Here is a 23,147-nt window from a genome sequence, read left to right on the forward strand (position 1 = left end):
AAAAGAGATTAAGATAAAAAATACTGGAATATAACAATATTCTCTATTACAGATTAGTGAGATATGGGCAATTATTTTCCTAAGAACTTTTAGTTCAGTTCTGCTAAAAGCAAAAAAGAATTATATATCAGTTGTAGTCTTTCTTTAAAGAAGTGGTAAACGATAAAGCCATCATTTATTTCTCCTCTTTTAACCAATGAAACAGATTAGGAACCATGGCCCTGCACGTTGGCTTTCTCCTAGTCCTATCTATTCCACCTGTGACTCCCCTAGGACTTTTCCATTAGGATTCTATATACTCAGGGGACTTCTCCCATGTCATCATTCACTCTGCCTCCACTGCAATATTTTAAAACGAAAGAGAAGTACACAGCCATCATACAGATAATTCCTACCGGGAGTGGAGATAACAAGCACTTTTCCTTTTTCCTTTCTCGGGAAAAAAGTAGACGGGGGACTAGGAGAAACATTACCGTGAAAAAGATGATAAACTAATAAAAACATGGCTGATAGGGTAGATTTAGCACGGCACAACGCACATACAAGTGCAAGGGATTTGCTACAAAGGTTAAGCAACTGCTATAAAAGCCCTCTGCCACCCTCTGCAACTCTGTGTCCCAACCTTGGAGGGACGACTCTCAACGGAGAACCACTGTACCTGACACTCTCAGGTGCTTTCCAACCAATGATTCAACTGAATTCCAGCAATTCTTAGGATTTAATAAGAAAGCTAAATAAAAATCTTTATCTGGACTTGGAAAATTAAAAATGACCTAACTGAACACAAAAGTCTCACTATCTTTATTTTTTTATTATTATTATTTTTTTTTTAGATGTTTGGGGTAGGAGTTTATTAATTAATTAATTTTTGCTGTGTTGGGTCTTCGTTTCTGTGCGAGGGCTTTCTCTAGTTGTGGCAAGCGGGGGCCACTCTTCATCGCGGTGCGCAGGCCTGTCACTATCGCGGGCTCTCTTGTTGCGGAGCACAGGCTCCAGACGCGCAGGCTCAGTAGTTGTGGCTCACAGGCCTAGTTGCTCCGCGGCATGTGGGATCATCCCAGACCAGGGCTCGAACCCATGTCCCCTGCATTAGCAGGCAGATTCTCAACCACTGCGCCACCAGGGAAGTCCACTCACTGTCTTTAAAACGATCAATCTGTCCTGGTCTAAATCTATGTGGCAATTATTTCATGCAATTTACAAAGATTATACTATCTTTTTAAACCAAGTTTCAGGCCTTGGACTAGAGTGATAAATTAGGGCATATTCCACTTAAAGTCCTTCAAAAAAAAAAAAAGATCATTTATCGGAGATAACTTCAATTAACATACTCATTCAGAAACAATATTTTTTAAATTATCATTTTGTAACTCTACAATAAACATTTGTCACTGATTTTCAGAATACAGCGTTCTTCCTCTGTGAACTGACATTCACAAACATGACTAAAGATTTTTTTCAGCCAGATGAAATGTGCTGCCTAGGTAAGATGTATAAAAATTTAATTTCCTAAATAGTGAAAAACTACACAGTTAACCATTTGGTAAATACCAACCAGTTAACCACTAAAAATAAACGACTGATCACTGGGAGAACGTGAATTGATGAAGTTGGCGCGAGGAGGAAAGAGAACCAGACGAAGTATTTTGAAGGCCTATATTTTAATACTAGGCTAATTTATAATTGCAAATTATTTAGAAAATTATAATTATGAAATACAATCATTAAAAAATAAATGGAACAACAAAAGAGTACCATGCTATTTTTTATGTTTACCAAAAAAAAAAAACCTGTTAGATCAGAAACCATTAATCTGAAGCCAAAAAAAGCTTTCATTCACACATACACAAGAGGCATTTCTTAGCCTACACATTCTTTGAAAACAAATATACTCATCCTCTCATTATAATGTCTACATAAAAAATGTTCTTTTAATATCATCATTCAATTAATATCATGACTTTCTCCTCATGGTAGGAAAATTACTATTTAAAAGTTAATAGATGAGCTCTAATTGATATTTATGCTTATTTGATCTCACTGAAGAACTAACTGAAGAACTAAGTCTAATACATTTATTTTTAAAAATTGCACATGTCAGTTGGAAGTCAATGATTTTACCTAGATGATTCAAGGACAACCAAGGGGCATCAAGTGGGCAGAGGGACCATCAAATTACCCACCTAGACCCTTTAAGGAAGAAACTCCCCACCACTTCTGCTCTCTGAGATGCTTGTTAAGAAGAGGATTCTGCATCTCTTGTCACCCTCTGGGAAGAGCACCTTGACTACTGACACTCTGATATCCACTGGGCTGAGGTTTTTAAATGATGAGTAATGACAGTTTGCTAAAAAGTTGTTAATACAATCCACGTTACTAGCCCTTTGTTGCCTACTGAAGGCCCACGGTTCCCAGAGGTACACTTGCTGCTCTTCACTAAGGATGGGAGGGAGCTTGCGGTCATATCTGTACAGGTATGGGTAATAAATAGATGCTGTGATTGTAACTCTTCCTACATGAAGACTCCCTAAACCTGGACTGAGGAAAGGAAGTATTAACTACTAGTACAGTCTCCATTTAGCTTTACCAGTAACAAGGTTAACTGCTTTCCTTCTTGGGGGTCAGTACTTAGATCCTTAATGAGAAGAGATGAATAATCAGGATCTACAAACCACAAACCACCCAACATTTCTGTAACATAATACACAGAATCTAAGATTACCTTACCCCCCCAAAATCAAAACTGAAGCAAGACTGACAATCTAGCTGCTCACATATAAGGCAATTTCCCAAGGACTCCTATAAAGAAAAGCCTTCAGCTTGTCACAAGGTATCCAATCAACTTTTAGTATCTTAGATATAAATTCATGGCCAAGAATCACTAGACATGGAGGAAAGGTCCTCACAGTAAAAACAGAGATGCAAACAAACAGAATATGAAAAATCAGAGATCACGGTGGGGCAAGGGTAATGCAAGGTGCAGCAGTGAATTTATGCGTCTGTGAAACAAGAGCAGGGTATTACTTTGTTTGAAAGTGAATGAGAAAAAGTTCTTGGAATTTAAATAAGAAAGCCAAAATAAATTTTAAATTCAAAATACGGATTAGAAGATAAAACTATAGAAATCTCCCAGATCACTTAACAAAAGATCAAAACATGGGAAAAAGAACAAAAAGAGCAGTAAATAAATTTAAAATGTGCAAAAAAAGAGAAAAAAGGACATGCAAATAAACTTATCAAGGAAACTTAACAGGAAAAAAATGTAAGAAAATTTCCCAACAGTTTGAAGGACATGAGTTTCCAGGTTGAAATACACGATTTAAATGAACAATGATAAATTCAGACTCAGAATAAAACACATCCTTATGATACTTCAGAACACTAGAAATGAAGGGAAGGTACTGAAGTATTCCAAAAAGGGGAGGAAAAAGCCATATAATAGCCTTGGACTTCTTAACAACAGTGGAAGGAGAAGACAAGAGTGATGCCTTCGAAACTCACAAGGAAAAGGATCAGAAACCTACAATTCCATACACAGCCAAGCCTTCCCTCAAGTGTAACAATGCAATTATGATATTTTAATTATGATATTTTATTATGATAGTCTTAAAATAAACATGCCTCCATGCAATATTTGACAGGAAGCTATTCAAGATTATGTTCCATCAAAATAAGGGAATAAGCAAAGAAAGGAAAAGATAATCCCAGAAATGCAATATGCAACACAAGAGAGACGCAAACAAAAGTCCAAGGATGAATGCTGTACAGCAGAGTAGCGAACAATTCTTATCAAAGGAAGAGAAAAGACAATTCTAAGAAAGATGTTTCAAAAGTAAGAGGGAGAGAGAGAGAGACATAGAGTGAAAAGAGAAAGGAGAGATTACTAGGTATTTTTGACCTTGAAAAGGAATTTTACACTTCTGTCAGAAGAGTGAAGGAGGTAAATGGAAACAAAAAACGACAAAAAAGGAAATTATTCAATCCACGAAAAGCAAAAAGTTGCATAAAAAGGAAATATAATCATACCCAGCTCTGTGTAAACAGTATATACATAATCATAATGATAGAAATACCACTTTGACTACACTGAAAAGAATGGTTAAGAGAAGTAGGTATGGGGGAAGGGTAGGCTTCAATGAAAGGAAGTCAATAATCATCTAAAATTGTAAAACCAATAAATAACAACGTTAGCACAATATTTTAAAGGAGGCAGGCAAAGTCAAGAAGAAAAGCATGATCTATAATGAGTGCTTACTTTTAGAAGACAGGTATCAAAGGATGGGGAAGGAGAGCAACCAATAGTTTTTTACCGATTACAAGTCTTCCTGTACCCTGATTTTAACTAGTACATACATTATTTACTTTATGGTTAAAAATTAGAAGGGGATCATGTTCCCTTGGACTTCATGATTCTGGAATAGCACCTCCTCATCCCCACCAATTTGTTTTTCTCCATGGCACTGACTTTTCAAAGTGAAAAGACAATATGACCTGTAGAATATCTCACAGTCTGTATTTATCTGTTTCTTTTCTTCATGGTGTTATTTAACTTGTTCTCTTATTCCCTACATTGACTGTAAACTAGAAGTTTGGCTTAAAGGATTGATTAGATTCAGGGTAAGTAATTTTACTTCATACTGCTTCTCACCAGGAGGCACGTATGGCTAGGCTGCCTGATTGTAAGTGATGCCATATTTGATAACCTGATCAAAGGTGACGGCAGTGAGACTTAGACTTTATAAAGGTCAATTTCCCCTTTGCAATTCCCAAAAAAAAAATATTTGCTAAAGGTAATACTTTGGTACCATGCAAATATCCCTTCCCCGTCAATTTTTCACCTGATTTCAATTCTATTAATGACTACATGAAACAATTATTTCACATTGGGTTGCAAAATCAAGTGACTTCTATCATTCATTTCACACACAAAAATAAAAATTTCCTTGGAAGGAAAAGAAGAAAACCAAAGCATGAGGAAGACTTCTTGTCTAAACAACTGATTTTGCAAATGAGGAAACTGATGACCATAGAAGTTACATAACTCAGCTGTAGTCACAAAGGCTTAGAAACAGGCCCACCGATTTTTCATTCAGTTTTCATGCTTTTCCATGTGCTGTTATTAACTTCTCCAGATATGAAATTTATAATATGTACTGTGTGTTAAAAGAGTGATTAAAGGAATGATTGTTATGTGACTTGCAAAGAGAAAATATAATCTGATTTGCATACCACTAAATGAGGTATGTATATCCATGCATTATTACTTAGAAGTTTTACTCTGGGCAAGGGCCAAGAACAAACAATTCATAGAAAAAACACAACTAGCCCATAAATAAGGAAAAAGCTTAATTAGAAACACAATTTAAAACAAAGAGATATCACCGTTTATCCACTTAAGAGAGTACTTTTTGTTGTGGTGGTAGTGATATTCTTGCTTGCTTTTTAATGGATAATTATCAAGGTTAACAAAATTATAGTGACGTCCTATACACTGTTAGAAAAACAAGTGTCTATCTCGAGACAACAGGTTTGCACGTGATCTCATTTTCTTCTTTATATTCCCAAAATTCTCTATAATGAACATTCAGAGAAGGAACATCTTCATTTTAACTGTTAGAGTAAAAAGACACAACCATAACAAAGGCACACTGTGGGTTCTTACCCATATCCTCTCTGTGGCAGACATTCTAATAAGTCATAGCAAAGAGCGAGCTGGTCATTTCGTTCACAGTTATAGATGCATTCTAGTGCTACTGCCATCAGTTGGTCCTGATCAGGAATGATTTTTTGCTGCAACTAGAGAAATAAAGCATGTTGTGCTAAATGTCAATAGATTTACATTCAATTTTGCCATATCCCAGTACCACTGTCAATAGAATATTAAATAGCACAGTTAATCAGCCACAGAAACAAATCTTGGTTCTTCTTTAGCTTACAGACTTTTGGGGTCTTTAATTATTCTAAATGAAATTGCATTTTAATTACAGAATCAGCAAGAAAAGAAAATCTGTACCCATAAGCTATGCATCTGCTGAAAACAAATTCTTCAATTCATGACTCATTCAAGATAAAGTAGATAGAAGAAACACAGTGAACTAAAAAGGCAATTCATTAAAAACAACATTTCTAACCCTAAAACCAAATTTTATGTGTTTCAATCACAAAAATATATAAAATTCCTCAACTAATATTCAGAGATGTTCAAACTTACTATTTTTCAGTGTGCATTATGTAGTAGTCATTTAACACAACAGTACTGACATTCTATTCGAAAGAAGTCGCATTGCAATGCGGTAATATTCATATCCCAAAATACACTCCATATTTCTGATGCAGAAAAATGGCTATTGGGGGTCACTTTCCCATTGTAAACCACAGAGACCCATTCTTAAAGTATTTTCTGGGATATAAAAATTACAGATTTGTGCCTTGTTTTTCTCATCTATAAAACTGGAATATTAACATCTTCTTAATAGCATTGTTGTGAGGATTAAATAAATTAATACATGTAGAATGCTTATGATATCTTCCTGCTTCCTGTCTTTCCCTCCCTGAGACGCTGAAGTGTCACTTGAAACTTAAATGTTCTAGAGTCCCTATTTGATCAGGCATGCTCAAAACCCTTTAGTAGACCTTCAGCGTGAAAGGTAAAGAGCAAGCTTTTTGCCTTCCACTCAGGCTCCTTCATGGCCTGGTGCCCACCCACGTTTCCAGTCCTATGAATCACTACCTCTCTGCTCAAAGTTTTAGTCCACTCAGGTTAAATAACTTGCCTTTATCTAAACATATCGTTAGTTTGATTACGTCCCCTTGTCTTATTCTACTCCTACCTGGAATGTCTTCCTCCTTAGTCTCTAAAATCTCCCGAATACTCCAGTTTTATGTCCATTTGGCTGACTTCAGTTGGACTTCCCCAGATTTCCAGAGTCTCTTGCTTATACTTGCTAACTGCTGGTCCAATGGATAAATCCTCATACGACTCTCTACATGAATTCTTTTTCCTCTCTGTACTCCCATGGCACCTTTCCGTTCTCTTCCTATGCCACTCAGCATAGCCTTCTTAATACACTCTACTGTGTACGTGAATCATAAGGCTCACATTAAGATACTTTTCACTATTGTCCTATTAGACTCTCTACAGATGTCCAACTTCATATAGTAAGACACACTTCCGTTTATTCTCATTATTCCTGTACTAATATCTCAGTGGTCACTATTAAACCATCATTTGTCCCACCTCAAGCTAACAGAAGGGGGCCCATTTAGGACTTTCCAAGAAATCAATAAACCTTCCCCACCATGGGCTGCTAATTATCTCCCATATTGCATAGCAAAGTAAAATGTAATAAAGTCATAATTTCTTTCAAAGGGTCTTAAAATTATGCACTAGTAGACAACTAGAAAAAGAACAACAGATGTTAAGCTAGAATACTTGGGAAACCCCAGAGAAACAAGCAACAAAAGAACTCAATGAAACAGTGAAAGGATCACTGAAAATTATCATACAAAAATCAATAACTTTCATATACACGAACAATAAAGTTAGAGAAAATGAGGGTAAATAAAACCCAATTTGTAATGTAAGCAGAAAATTAAGTGGTTAGGAATAGATTTAACAAGAAATGTGCAAAACCTATATAAGGAAAAGTTTTAAACACCCCCGAAAGACAGTAAGAAAGATATGAATACAATGATGTCCCCTATTCTTGAATAGGGTGACTGGACATTATACTAAAGTTCAGATAGAAAAAATATATATACAAGAATAACTTTTGAAAAACTGGGGGAAGAAAACACTACAGAGGAATACTACCCATACCAGACTATAAAATCTCTATAATTTAAAACAGTGTGGTACTTAGTATATGGACAACCAGACCAATAAAACAATAGAGAAACTCTAGAATTAGACTCAAAACAAATGGAAATTTTGTATATGACAAAGGTGGCATCTCAAATCACTCAGGTACAGATAAACTTTTTTAATAAATGGTGCTGCAACAACTAGGTAGCATAAGGGAAAACATAAAATAGATCCGTATCTCACACCCTGCAAAAGAACACACTCCAAATACATTAGGGGTCTAAACATAAAAATAAAGCCATACAAGTACTAGAAGAAAACATGAGTGATTTCTTCTTTAACCCTATAATGGGAAAAGGTTTTCCACCATGTTTCAAAATACAGAAGCAATTAAAAAAAAAATTGCTCAATTTGATTACACAAAAAATAAACTGTAAAAAATTCTGCATGACATAATACACCATAAACAAAGTCAAAAGACAACCTACCCACTGGGTGAAATATTCACAATAGAAACCACAGAAAAAGGACTAATTACACTAATATATATGAATTTCTAAAAGTTAAGGCACAAAGAAACAAAAATCAAAGTGAAAAATGGGGAAAAGACAGGAATGGAGAGTTCACAAAAATGGGGAAAAGGCAGGAAGGGACAGTTCACAAAGACGACAATGCCCCTCAAGCATATGGGAAAATGCTCAAATTCACTCATGTTTAGAGACGTACGAATTAAAACAACACCGAAAGGTAACTTTTCACCCATCACGGTGGCAAAATCTTTTAAATAAGACAAGAAATTGTGTCTGCAAAGTTGTGGAGAAACAGCCATGCTCATACATTGCTGGTGGAAATGTAAATTGGAACAACCCGTCTGGAGAGAAATGTGGTAATGCCAACACAACCCTGCCTTTAGAGCCCGGAATCCCCTTGCAGTAATATACCCTGAAGATATGCCAATAATACAAAATAAATATAAACAGCTTACTCGTTGTAGCACTGTTTGTAATTGTCAAATACTGGGAATAGCACAGAAAACTAGTGAGACTGGGTAACAGTTTTCAATTTTATATTTTAGTTTATATAACCACACATGGCTACTGGCTACCATACTGAACAGCACAGTCCTGGAGGCACTTTTCAATTTCCTAAGGAGTGTGGGCCCAAAGTAGGCCAACAGGAAATTGCAGCTGAGAGTTTACAGTGTTAAGGAGACTTCCCCATTTGTCCCCATTACTGGAATACAGTCTGGTATCTACAAGCAGAAGGGCCTAGTAAGTATTCAATACTTCTAATTTGGACCCCCAAAGGACCACACCCTAGGAATACGGGAGAATTGGAAATAGGACAGTCTTTTTGAAACCTGAAACAGCTCAATACCCGATCAGGTTAAAGTGACCTTCACTGTAGGAGAATGGTGGGAACAGCAAAAACAAGAGTGGCATATTCCATATTCCCCCAAATTCTAATCTATTATACCTGGGTTGGGCCTAGAAAATTGTTTTCTGTTTAATCCATATAGTTCTGATGCACAAATGCATTAAAAAAAAACAGTATAAAAGACAGAAAACGATACGAGAAGGTAGAATATTTTATTCCCAAGTCATCTCTATCCAGACTTGCCCAAGTTACTTCACAAGTTTCACTTCCCAAAGAGGGATTCAAGCAAAGAGCAACGGCTTAAAATCAGAAATGAGTGCTTAAAATCAGGATGTTATAAAAGAGAGAGGAAGAGTTTGAAACACATGAGATAGTTGAAAAGACAAATTTGTATTTGTCTTATTGTTCCCATTATTCGCTCCCCTCTTTCTAGTAGAGGATTGTTCTTCCCTGCCCCATTAACACCAGGTGCGGCCACAGAGCCCTCAGCCTGTGAAATGTGAGAGGGAGTAATCTGAGGCACTGGGAGCTAAGCTTTAAGAGCCACTGTGTGGTTCTTTGTTCTTTTTCCTGTGCCACAAGTTAGAAAAGGGGACTGTTCTTTCAGCCTGAGTCCTGGAATGAACAGGACATGGAACACAGCAGAAGCCCAACCCAACCACAGCCTACACGACACTTGTGAGAAATAAACGTTTGCTGTTGTCAACCACTAAGATTGCAAGGTCATTTGTTAATGCAGCACACCTTAACCTAAGCTGCTGGATACAGAAATCACGGCTCCCTTTAGAGCACTAAAAATACCTTGTGCATGATTCATGGCAGATCCAAGGTAAATTCTTTTCGCGAACAGTCAAGGAAAATAAAATAAAAACAATGCTCCAAGGACAATCCTAGCACAGCAAATAAATGTAACCAAGTGATCTAAAGCATCATAATGAACCCAGAGTCAATCATTCACTCCTTCATTTGCCCTGCCCAAGCGCACTGAGCACTTGCTCGCTACAAGGCACCGCGCTAGTCCCTGGCAGTACAGACACCAGAGACAGAGCGGACAGACCCAGGAAACAAAGAGAGGCAGAGACAAACTTGAACAAGCAATGACAGCACAGTGAGAGATGCATTATTCTAGAGGCAGCTACAAGGCCCACCCTAGCACAGATAAGTCCCCAGAGATTTCACAGCAGAGGGAGTCTTGGACAGCAGGATCCTGAAGGGTAGGCAGGTATTTGTTAAATGAAGGAAAGGGGTCTGATTATCACAAGCAAAGGAAATAGCCTCACAGAACACAAAAAGGCATGAAAGAACCTGATAGGGTCAAGAGGTGAAAAGTTAGTGTGGGTAAACCAGTGCATTCATGAAGGGAAATGAGGCTGAAGAGGTAGACTAGAAGCAGACCGCAAAGAACCTTCCACGCCAACATTTACCCTGCAGGCAATGGGAGGCCACCAGAGATTTTCTGTAGACCATGACATGATCAAATTTGTGCTGTGGAAAGATAACATCGATAGAAAAGGAGAGGGTGGATTGGAAAGGAAGAGCCCAGCAACACCATTATTCTCTGCTTTGATTTTGACATATTTCAAGAAAGGCAAATGGCTATATATTTTATTCAAAAGGCACATGATAAATTACCGAGTAAAAACAACAAAAACCTGACTATATACAAAGGATTTACAAGACTCTGTAAGGAAGAAGGATCACAAACAAGATTACTCGAAGAATTTAAAGTCACTTCTTTCTTCCTCATAAAACATTCATATTCAACCCACCCTGCTTCTCACATAGCATTCTGCTGTCATAAGCAGCCCGCCCTCGGCTCATAGTAAACCACGCCAAATTTAAAATCAGAATACTAAGTGGAAACTGCTTATGAGAAGATGGAAAACTTTAAATAGCCAATGAACAGAGATATTTCTGACAGACAGCCCTTCCAGAAACCAAAAAATGTGTGAGATTAACTAAGCAATGCTTTCCTTTTCAGCTTGATTATAATGGTCTATGACCATATACCTTAGAGGACATCAAATTGCTAATAAAGGCTAGTACAAGGAGTACTTTAAATTAGAATTTAGGATTAGAAGGGGCCTTCAATGCTTCTGCTTGAATCCCAACCTAATGCTTTAACTCTCACTACAAAGTCAGTGCCTCGAGTGACTACGCCACTCTGCTTGAGTCCCCTCCAATGGAAAGGGAGCCACTATCCCTTGAAACAGTATATTTGATTTATGGTTAAATTAAGAGGTTATTTACATTTCAAAAGTAACCTGGACTTAACAAAACGATTTATCACCAGTAAATCTGAACAACTATTTGATTTCTATAAAAAAGACAGATAGATAGATAGATGATAGAAGATAGACAGATAGGTCAGTCTTCAGCAAATGTAAGAGTTATTAAGAATAATTATAAGATCTCCTTATGGGATCCTAAAAATTTTAACAAATATTTTGAAGGTCCTCCAGGGTAGAAGTCTTTTCTTCTTCTTCTACTGGTGTTACAGTAAAGCATAATGGTTAAGAACACAGCTGGGAAACTAGAAAACCTATGTTTGAACCCAAGGTTCCACTCCTTACTGTGACCCTGGGCAATTGCCTAACCACTCTGTATCACGATTTTCTTTTCCTGTAACAGTAATATAATCAAAATATCTACATCATAGGATTGTTACAAGGATTAAATGAGTTAACACTTGTAAAGTGCCTACGTATAGTAAGAATTCAATACCTTTCAATTATTAGTCTTTTTGGTATTGCCAGTTTCCACAAGGTAGTAAAGAGTCAACAAACTTTGGAGTAAATCAATCAAGGTAAACATAATCTTAAAAACTTCCAAAAAATTTTTGGACTAAACTGCTAAAACATTTTTAAAGAATAAAATGATAACTACTTCTTCTGTTTAAAGAGAAATTACTTGCAAAGCCTAGTATTAAAAAATTTGTAAATAGAACCTAATTCTGTAGGGAAAAAAGTACAGAGATTTTTTTAAGATGTTAAAGTTTCTACTTACATCAGGCTTGGAATGCTGAAATATCTTCAGGGGAAATTTTAAGTCTCCTTTAGCTAAAGTTACTAAATATTCCTTTAATAGCTCATTAGCCACACCAGGAGACTGTTTCTCACAACGATGAAGAAAGGGAACCATCCACTGGTAGGCACTTGTCACATAATTGTCCTCAGAACACTGAAAATGTAATTCACCAAAACAAACACACGTTAAATTAAATACCTGATAATAACAGACAAGTTAAAGCTCAAGGATAATCAGACTCTGTGTGAAACAATGAAAGCCCAACACTTTCTAAAACATACTCCAATTCACGCCTCACAAGGAGACTCACCTTCTGCCTGGGGTTGGTAGAGCCAACAGCAGCAAGAGCGCTGTGATCCATCTCTTTAGCACCATGACCACCCTAGTACCATGGTACATGCTACTAGGTCGTGACAGCCTAAGCCCAGCTCTGTAAGACAAACACGCTGCTGCTACTATTACTCCTACTGCTGCTCAGTCCTGAGGTCTTCCAGAGCAAAGAGAGATTCTACCTCAAAAGTGTATGTATGTGTATGTGTAAAAAGAGTTAGCGGGTGGGGGCGGGGGTGGGATAGGCCGACAGAAAATGTGAAAGGGAAAAGAACAGAGAGAGATCCGCATAAAGAAGCTCTAGAAAGGAGTCACTTGAGAAATCCCAGATTCTCTTCCACACTTTTCCTCTTCTTCTGTTTGTTTTACCCCTTCACATCCACCTTCATGAAACTCCAAATGACACACATAATCTTACTCATTATCCCTGAAATTATACAATCCTTTCTCGTCTTTATCCCAGGAGATACACCTGAATCTCTTAAGAGGCATCTTGCATGTAACACAACTCAATTTTCACTGGGTGGATCATAGGGAAAAGAAATTAGTAAGAGAAAAGGAAGGTGGGGACAGAGGGAAAGAGAAAAGGGGGATTGATAAGAGAAAAAAAGATGGTGAGAGGCATGAGAAAGAGAGGAAAAGTGGGCTCAGCAGAAATCAGTTCCTAACTTTGGAGACTGTACTCCCCACCCCCAAAAAAAATCTACGAATGGCCGGGCAAATTCTCCTTCACATACAAACCCTGAAGCCAAGATGTTTTCTTCATACAACCACCCAGCCAATCATCTGAATATACAAGTAGTTGGGAATTTTAACAAAGTGAGGATTAGAAACATGATTATGAGAATGACAGCTAATTTAAATATGCCTCGCTAGAAGGGGGAAAGAAAGTCATGTACAGATAACTATGGATGAAGGGCAAAGAAGGTACAAAACCAGCCAAAGTGGTTCTGGATGCCTTCAGTAATTTATTCATAAAACTTGGTTGTTTTTTTTTTAAGTCAAGAAACCTTCCTTTATTGACTAAGTTCTCTGGTTTGAAGGACACTACATCTTTGGCTTTGAGACACATATTAATCAAAGTACATATAGAATAGTTAAAAAGAAAGTTTTAAAATAAAACATACACTATTCATCAGTAATCTTAGTTTTTCAATGTCTTTCATCTGCTGGAGTTCCTTCAAGGTTAGGGTTAAATCACACCCTGCTTCATAAACCAATGCTTCCAGAGTAACCAAATTATCACAGAGAACCAGCAAACCAGGAATATTCCGCTCCATTCCAAGTCGAATAAGTGACAATGCACAGTCAACCTAAAATGGAAAGGCAACAGTAAGTCTCTGAGTATTATATCTTTCTTTTCGATATATTCTAAAGTAAAAGCCTCTAGTATAGAATCTAGCAATAATCCTTATAATCATTTTACATAAAACTGTATTACTACATACTTTTTTATTCAGTACAAAAACATCAGACTTCTTTATGAAACATATTAGCACCAAACTGTCCCAAAAGAATCAAATAATCACCAAGAAATACTGAAAATAAAAATAAAAGAAAGACAACCATCTTCAATTTGTAGAGCATTACAGTTTACTGAGCTGTTTACATATATTTGTCTATTTAATTCTCAGAACATTAACAAGCAGGAAAAAAATAAAAATAAAAAAACATAGCTAGGTAGTGATAATGTCAAATTAACCTATTTTCACTTTACCACTCTGCCCCAAAAAGAATGCTTGGCTTCCATAGTCCTGTACAGTACCTCTCCTTCCACAAGTCCTCCCTATAGATGACATTCAATAAACTCTTGCTGAACGATTAACTGATTAATTCAACCTTCTCTGTCCCAATTCAACTACTTAGACCTCCCTTACAACAAAACAAAGAATAATCTTTCTGCAGATGCTCAATACACAGCAATTTCACTCCCATCACTTGATCAGGTTTATAAAATGGACATATTCTGATTGAAAGCAGAATCATCTAATGTGGTCTTAACCCCCAGCGCCTTATACTTCTCCTTACTTGCTCCCTTACTCCTAGAAAAGCAATTATTTATTGAGAACCTACTATGAACTGAACACCATTCTAAGTGTCAGGAATACAAAACTGAATAAGATGAGGTCTCTTCCTTCAAAGATGTCTCCATCTTGTAGGGAAACACAATCTGGTAAATTAATGATTGAACTGGAGTGAGGGTGCCTGGGATCTCAAAGAAGAGGGCAAGGAGCCCAACCGGAGAGTCACGAAGTCTCCCAGAGGGGAGAACACTTAAAATGGGTTTTAAAGCATCAGTGGATATTAGTAAGTAAAGAAAGAAGAAGCGCAGGAGAACAGCATGGAAGGCAGAGATGCATGAATGTTAGGAAGTACGATTAGTTCCATAAACTGAAAAGAAGGTATGAAGTGAAGTGATGAAAAACGAGGCTAGAGTAGCAGAGAAGGGCCAGATAAAAAAGAACATTGTTTGCTGAGCTAAGGAATTTGCAGTTTACCCCAAAATGCAAATTTAAAGGATTTTCGGCTGAGGCATGTCATAATAGACTTACACTTTGGAAAGAATACTCAATATTTATTGAATGAATGACAAATGAAATATGAATGGACTGGAAATGGACTGGGCTGAAAGTAAGCAGACTAGTTCGGAGAACTGCAATTACTAATACCAGAAGACTCTCTACTAGTGACAAGAATAGCCCCCTGGGGGGACAGCAATATTTAAGAGACAAGCCAAAGACTCTGAGCCACACTGCGGAGAGGAACATGAACAACTAAGACAAAGACAATGAAGAAAGCGAAATGACATCACAGAAGCCTAAGGAGAAGAGATTGCAGGGAAAAGGAAGCAGTAGTGTCAAAGGACAAAGTTGTTAAACACCAAATGAAGGCGATCTGACATTAAAAGGCGAGCAGGGAGCCTTACTGATGGAGTTTCCGTGGAGTGACAGGAGTAGCCAGACACCAGGGAAACGAGGAGTAAACAAACACTGAGGAAGTGATTGCAAAGGGCAGAGTGGATACCTCTGAGAAGAGCTGCGATGGAAAGAAGACAGATAAAACGGAAGCTAGGGAGAAAATGGCTCTAATTTATATATATATATATATATATATATAAGTCTCTGAGTATATACATGTATATATATATACATGTGTATATATATATATATATACACTCCTAGTTCATGTATATATATATACGTGTGTGTGTGTGTATGTGTGTGTGTATATATATATATATATGAAATAGGAGTGATTTGAACTTTTTACGTCCAAAAAAAGGCAGGGGGGTAATAGACCAGAGGTTAAAGATACAGGAGAGAGAGAAAAAATGACTGCTAGAACAATCCCGAGCAGGGGGCGGTGTGGAATCCAGGGTACGGGTAAAGAAAGAAGTTCAGGAGAATGCAAGAGAGACCTCTTCCTGTGGGAAAGCTGGAAAGAGTAGGGCAAATGGAAGTGATTTCTCAACTTTCACCATGAAATACAAAGCAAAATCACTGCTGAGAATGATGAAGGAAGCGTTGGTGCGAGGAAAGGAGGAAACGGGGAGAGGAAACAGTCACGCAGCACAAAGAAAAAATGCCAAGCGATATCACAGATCCACCCAAAGCCCTTCCAGGACTCAGAGATTAACAGGTGAAGAGGTGAAAAAGGAAGAACTGCATGTTCAGTTGAAAAGAGTGGCGCAAATGAAAATAAGGGAGGAAACTACAGGTAGATAAGGCATGAGGCAAAAGGGAAGGGATCTGGCAATACCTCAACAAAAGGACAATTAATGTCGGAAAAGCCACATCTACTTGTATACCAAGTTCTTAAAAACTCAGAAAATCTCAGAAAGTATGAAGAAACTCGACATGTAAAGCACAACTTTGTGCAACAGTCTGAACACATAGTACATTAGCAATTTGTAACACACTCAACCAATTTTGCGATCCAGATCTGTGTTTCTAATACCAACTTTGACGTTGTTGCTTTCCAAAATAACCACTGAAGTAAAAATGTTTGAAAATCAAATTACTGACACCTTAAAGTAGGTTCTGTTAACAACTTACAGAATTATACCATATACCCCAAGCCCCCAATAGATAAATTTCACCACTATATGTACACATTTTCCTAAACCAACAAACAAGATTTCCAAAAACCATTTGTAGGCGCTAAGGAAGAAGTAGCACTACATCAGTTTAACCTGTAAAAATGAAAAAGATAAAACTATGCCAGATACCACTTTGATTATAGCATAAGCCACATGAAACGTCAATACATAAAATGAAGCTAAAGAACAATACCCCTATTATAAGTGTTTTTAAATAAAAGAGATGAAAGAGTATACAGCCAACTAAATAAAGCATCCCCAAATCACTTTCCTTTCTTTATAATTATTCATTTTTTAAACTTATTTTATATTGGGGTACAGCTGATTAACAATTTTGTAATAGTTTCAGGTGCACAGCAAATCTTTATAATTATTCTTGATTACTAAAACAGAAATCAAGATGTCTAGGAATTATAATTAGACTTAAAAAATCATATTTCAGAAAGTGCTAACTTTGTTTTTGTTTTTAACAGACTTTCTTTTTTAGAGCAGTTTTAGGTTGACAGCAAAAATGAGCAGAAAGTACAGAGATTCCCCACATCACCCCGGTCCCCACACATGCACAGCCTCCCCCGTTACCAACATCCCCCAGCAGGGTAGCACCTTTGTTACAATCAGTGAACCTATACTGACACACCATATCACTCAGTGTTCACAGTTTACATTAGGGTTCACTCTTGGTGTTTACTTTCTGTGTGTTCGGACCAAAGTAGACTGACAGGTATCCATCATTATGGTATCAGACAGAGTATTTTCACTGCCTTAAAAATTCTCTGTGTTCCATCTATTCATCTCTCTACCACCAACCCCTGGCAATCACTGATCTTTTTACTGTTTCCATCATTTTTCTTTTTCCAGAATGTCACATGATGGGAATCAAACAGTATATAGCCTTCTCAGACTGGTTTCGTTAACTTAGTAATATGCATTTAAGGTTCCTCCGCACCTTTTCATGGTTTGATTGCTCATTTCTTTTCTGGAGTTCAGTAATATTCCATTGTGTGGATGTACCACTGTTTATTAATCCATTTGCCCACTGAAAGACATCTTGATTCATCAATTGTAACTAACATACCACTCAAATGCAAGATGTTAATAATAGGGATAACTAGTGGGTAGGGCAGAAAGTGAGGGGAATATATGGGAACTCTGTACTTTCTACTCAATTTTTCTATAAACCTAAAGCTCCTCTAAAAAATAAAGTATTAATAAAATAAAGAAAGAAATGTAAAAAATGATAATTTATTTTACATTCCAGTATAGGCCTTTTTCTTTTTGTTAGTGCTATTTTTTAAAAACCTGAATAAATATTTTGTAACCCAAATTTCAGTCATTAAACACTAAAACTGGTATTGGCAGAAAATGAAACACATAGATCAATAAAGCAGAATTAAAAGTCTAAAAATAAACCCACATATATATGGACAACTAATTTCTGGCAAAGGAGCAAAGAACACACAATGGAGAGAGGACAGTCTCTCCAATAAATGGTGTTGGAAAAACTGGACAGCTACATGCAAAAGAATGAAACTAGACCACTATTTCACATCATGCACAAAAATCAATTCCAAACGGATTAAAGACTTGAGTAAGACCTGAAACTCTAAGACTCCTAGAAGAAAACATAGGCAGTACGCTCTTTGACATCATTCTAGCAATATCTTTCTGGATCTGTCTCCTCAGGCAAGGGAAACAAAAGCAAAAATAAACAAGTGGGACTATATCAAACTAACAAGCCTCTGCGCAACAAAGGGAACCATCGACAAAATGAAAATACAACCTACCAAATGGAAGAGGATATTTGAAAATCATGTATCTGATAAAGGGTTAATTTCCAAAATATATAAAGAACTCAAACAGATCAACAACACAAAAAACAAATACCCAATTAAAATATAGGCAGAGAAACACAAAACACCCCGAATAGCCAAAGCAATCTTGAGAAAGAAAAACAGAGCTGGAGGAAGCAGGCTCCCGGACTTCAGACTATACTACAAAGCTACAGTAATCAAGACAGTATGGTACTGGCACAAAAACAGAATTATAGATCAATGGAACAGAATAGAAAGTCCAGAGATAGATCCACGCACATATGGTCACCTTATTTTTGATAAAGGAGACAAGAATATACAATGGAGAAAAGACAGCCTCTTCAATAAGTGCTGCTGGGAAAACTGGACAGCTACATATGAAAGAAAGAAATTAGAACACTCCCCAACACCATACACAAAAATAAACTCAAAATGGATTAAAGACCTAAATGTAAGGCCAGACTCTATAAAATTCTTAGAGGAAAACATAGGCAAACACTCTATGACATAAATCACAGCAAGATACTTTCTGACCCACCTCCTAGAGAAATGGAAATAAAACCAAAAATAAACAAATGGGACCTAATGAAACTTAAAAGCTTTTTGCACAGCAAAGGAAACCATAAACAAGACAAAAAGATAACCCTCAGAATGGGAGAAAATATTTGCAAATGAAGCAACTTACAAAGGATTAATCTCCAAAATTTACAAGCAGCTCATGCAGCTCCATATCAAAAAAACAAACAACCCAATCCAAAAATGGGCAGAAGACCTAAATAGACATTTCTCCAAAGAAGATATACAGATGGCCAAGAAACACATGAAAGGATGCTCAACGTCACTAATCATTAGAGAAATGCAAATCAAAACTACAGTGAGGTATCACCTCACACCAGTCAGAATGGCCATCATCAAAAAATCTACAAACAACAAATGCTGGAGAGGGTGTGCAGAAAAGGGAACCCTCCTGCACTGTTGGTGGGAATGTAAATTGATACAGCCACTATGGAGAACAGTATGGAGGGTCCTTAAAAAACTAAAAATAGAACTACCATACGACCCAGCAATCCCACTACTGGGCATATACCCTGAGAAAACCATAATTCAAAAAGAGTCATGTACCACAATGTTCATTGCAGCTCTATTTACAATAGCCAGGACATGGAAGCGACCTAAGTGTCCATCGACAGATGAATGGATAAAGAAGATGTGGCACATATATACAATGGGATATTACTCAGCCATAAAAAGAAACGAAATTGAGTTATTTGTAGTGAGGTGGATGGACCTAGAGTCTGTCATACACAGTAAAGTAAGTCAGAAAGAGAAAAACAAATACCATATGCTAACACATATATATGAAATCTAAAACAAAAACAAAAACAAAAAATGGTTCTGAAGAACCTAGGGACAGGACAGGAATAAAGACACAGACGTAGAGAATGGACTTGAGGACACGGGGAGGGGGAAGGGTAAGCTGGGACGAAGTGAGAGAGTGGCATGGACATATATACACTACCAAATGTAAACAGATAGCTAGTGGGAATCAGCCACACAGCACAGGGAGATTAGCTCGGTGCTTTGTGACCACCTAGAGGGGTGGGATATGGAGGGAGGGTGGGAGGGAAACGCAAGAGGGAGAAGATATGGGGATATATGTATATGAATAGCTGATTCATTTTGTTATAAAGCAGAAACTAACACACCATTGTAAAGCAATTATACTCCAATAAAGATGTTAAAAAAAAAAAAAAAGAAACTAGAAATCCTATACAGCTTCAGAGTTGTTGTCAGTGAGGAATTTCAGAAATGCATTTTGCTTTTTTCATATGTCCTATCGTCATAAAACAATTCCTAGGGGCTTATGGGCTCCCATTTGCTGATTCCAATGCTTAACGTATTGTGTGAGGCAACATAGCTATTCTAGATTTTTTTCAGAGCAGGGGATGCAAAGTTTTCTAAAGAGCCAGACAGTGAATATTTTAGACTTATGAGCCCTGTCACACTTGTTCAACTCTGCCACTGTAACAGAAAATCAACACAGGCCATACTTAAATGAATGGGTGTGGCTGTGTTACAGTAAAACTGTACTAACAAAAGGAAGCACTGACAAACCTTGCTTTTGATTATGATTGAGGCGGTTTTTTTCCTTTGTGCTATGCTGACTACCCAGGTTCCGTTGAGTAAAGTGATTTCTGAACTGCTCCCACTTATTTTTCCTTCTTAAGAATCAGATAAGGACAGGAGGATCTCAAATACTATTGTGCAGTAGGTTATCTTTTTATCACTTACTTTCACGCTTGAGTAACCTGAAGCTAGTGTGGTAAAGGTACTCCTAGATTCTAAGCATGTATCTCTGTCTTCAAAGCTCATGTTCTTTCCTTCGGGCATGTGAAAATTTTTTGGAGGCTTCTACAATCTGTCCTTTTGCTCTTGGAGTTTCTGCAACTGCAGATAACCTATCTGATGGTCCCTTGCTACATTCTGGCCTTAGGTCAACTCATTTCTATGAAGAAGTTAACAAGTGATATCATTTGGTGATACACATGTGAGTATGTCCTCTTATTAAAAGGAGACTCCCAAAACTGAAATGTCTTGAACAGACAGAGAAGTACATTTCTAATTGTATACTGAATATACCATGTTAAAAAGTAGACAAGAGATTTTAGGAAAAGGCTACCTATCTAATCACACTTTGTATGTCTTCTTTATCTACTCACAAGGCAAAGTTTGAAAATATCATTCTTCTCTTTTCCCTCTGTCATATTTGAGTTCCTGGAATTGGCAAAACGTAACCATGAGTGCCTGAGGCAGCTTCCTCCCAATGTGCCCTACGTGTTCTGCCACTGTCTCCACTGCCTTTGGAAACTGGAGGTGACTCAGCACTGAAGAATCTTACTGACTCTTTGCATGACTTTGGCATAAGAAAAAGTGCACATTCCTCTGTCTACCCCTAGTTGAGCTTATGAACAGGGACTCTGGATCCAGTCTACCTGGGTTCAAATCCTAGCACCCTTACATGCTAGGTCTGTGACCTTGAATGACGTTTTCTTTTTTCAACATTTTCATGCCTCAGTGTGAGTATATATGACGGGAATAGGAAAGCACTAATCTCCTAGGGTGACAAGGATTAAAGGAAATCACATATGTAAAGTACCTATAACAGTGCACGACAGGATGTGAGCACCGCATGGAATATTAGTTGCTATCATAATCATTATCATCAACACCTCTTTTCAAAACTTCTCCATAAATGCTTTCGCCTGTTATTTGTCAGATTATCTGTCCTTTCCTTAGTCTTCTACCAACATTTCTCTTTGTATCTTTATTATAGAACTTAAAAAGTTATGTTTAATAGAATGACTTGAATGCTTGCCACTCCCATAAAATTCAGTGTCTTAGGACAGAAGTCATAATGCTCTCTTCCTCATCTCTTTTATCACAGGGCCTTAGAATGATGTTTTCTCATATACTGTACATCAGCTAAGTGTGAAATAAATAAGAATGCAGGAACCCTCTTGCACTGTTGGTGGGAATGTAAATTGATACAGCCACTATGGAGAACAGTATGGAGGTTCCTTAAAAAGCTAAAAATAGAATTACCATATGACCCAGTAATCCCACTACTGGGCATATACCCAGAGAAAAACATAATTCAGAAAGACACATGCACCCCAATGTTCACTGCAGCAATATTTACAATAGCCAGGTCATGGAAGCAACCTAAATGCCTGTCAACAGATGAATGGATAAAGATGTGGTACATAAATACAATGGAATATTACTCAGCCATAAAAAGGAATGAAATCAGGTCATTTGTAGAGACGTGGATGGATCTAGAGACTGTCATACAGAATGAAGTAAGTCAGAAAGAGAAAAACAAACATCATATATTAACGCATATATATGGAACCTAGAAAAATGGTACAGATGAACCAGTCTGCAGGGCAGAAATAGAGACACAGATGTAGAGAACAAACGTATGGACACCAAGCGGGGGAAAGTGGCGGGGGAGGTGGGGGTGGGATGAATTGGGAGATTGGGGTTGACATATATACACTAATATGTATAAAATAGATAAGTAGTAAGAACCTGCTGTATAAAAAAAAATGAAATTCAAAAAACAAAAAATACAGGCAGAGGAGCTGAATAGACATTTTTCCAAAGAAGACATACAAAGGGCCAACAGGCATATGAAAAGATGTCCAATATCACTAATAATTAGGAAAATGCAAATCAAAACCACAATGAGATATCACCTCATGCTCATTACAATGGCTACTATCAAAAAGGCAAGAAATAACAAGTGTTATATCTAGAAGTTCAGCTAAAAACCACAAAGTGCTCAGACAAAACTGATCCAAACAGAATCCCTTCTCTTGTTAGCCAGAGACAATAGTAAACTACATGTGTTTGTAAACTCCTGTAAATCAAATGATGCCATCGATCTTAAGAGATGTCTGCTACACAGTATACAACCTACATGTGCCTGTACAAACTACCAAAAATGTACCTCTTTGACTCACTTAAGAGCTTTCTTCATCAATTATTTACAGGTGAGTTTCTCCTGAATCAGTGAAGTAATAAATAATGCCTTTGCTTAACGTGACCGATATGAACTGGTCATTTCCAGATGTGTGATACTGGTCTCAGACTACAGTTCTCAATGGGAGCAGAACTGTCCACCAGGAGGCGCTCC

At 37.2% G+C, this 23,147-nt stretch overlaps 1 protein-coding gene across 2 annotated transcripts in view; it reads right to left on the reverse strand.

Moving 5' to 3' along the window:
• NBAS (NBAS subunit of NRZ tethering complex) overlaps positions 1 to 23,147 on the reverse strand; it is a 341,832-nt gene that overhangs the window by 185,162 nt on the left and 133,523 nt on the right. For both annotated transcript variants that reach the window (XM_082672572.1, XM_082672571.1), the window contains 3 exons: positions 13,666 to 13,851; positions 12,188 to 12,361; positions 5,663 to 5,796 (listed from right to left, as the gene is read on the reverse strand). In XM_082672572.1, the coding sequence (XP_082528698.1) occupies positions 5,663 to 5,796; positions 12,188 to 12,361; positions 13,666 to 13,851 (494 nt within the window). The remainder of the gene's footprint in view (positions 1 to 5,662; positions 5,797 to 12,187; positions 12,362 to 13,665; positions 13,852 to 23,147) is intronic.

Source organism: Grampus griseus, assembly GCF_964374135.1.
Source record: "Grampus griseus genome assembly, chromosome: 15".
Classification (NCBI taxonomy): Eukaryota; Metazoa; Chordata; class Mammalia; order Artiodactyla; family Delphinidae; genus Grampus; species Grampus griseus.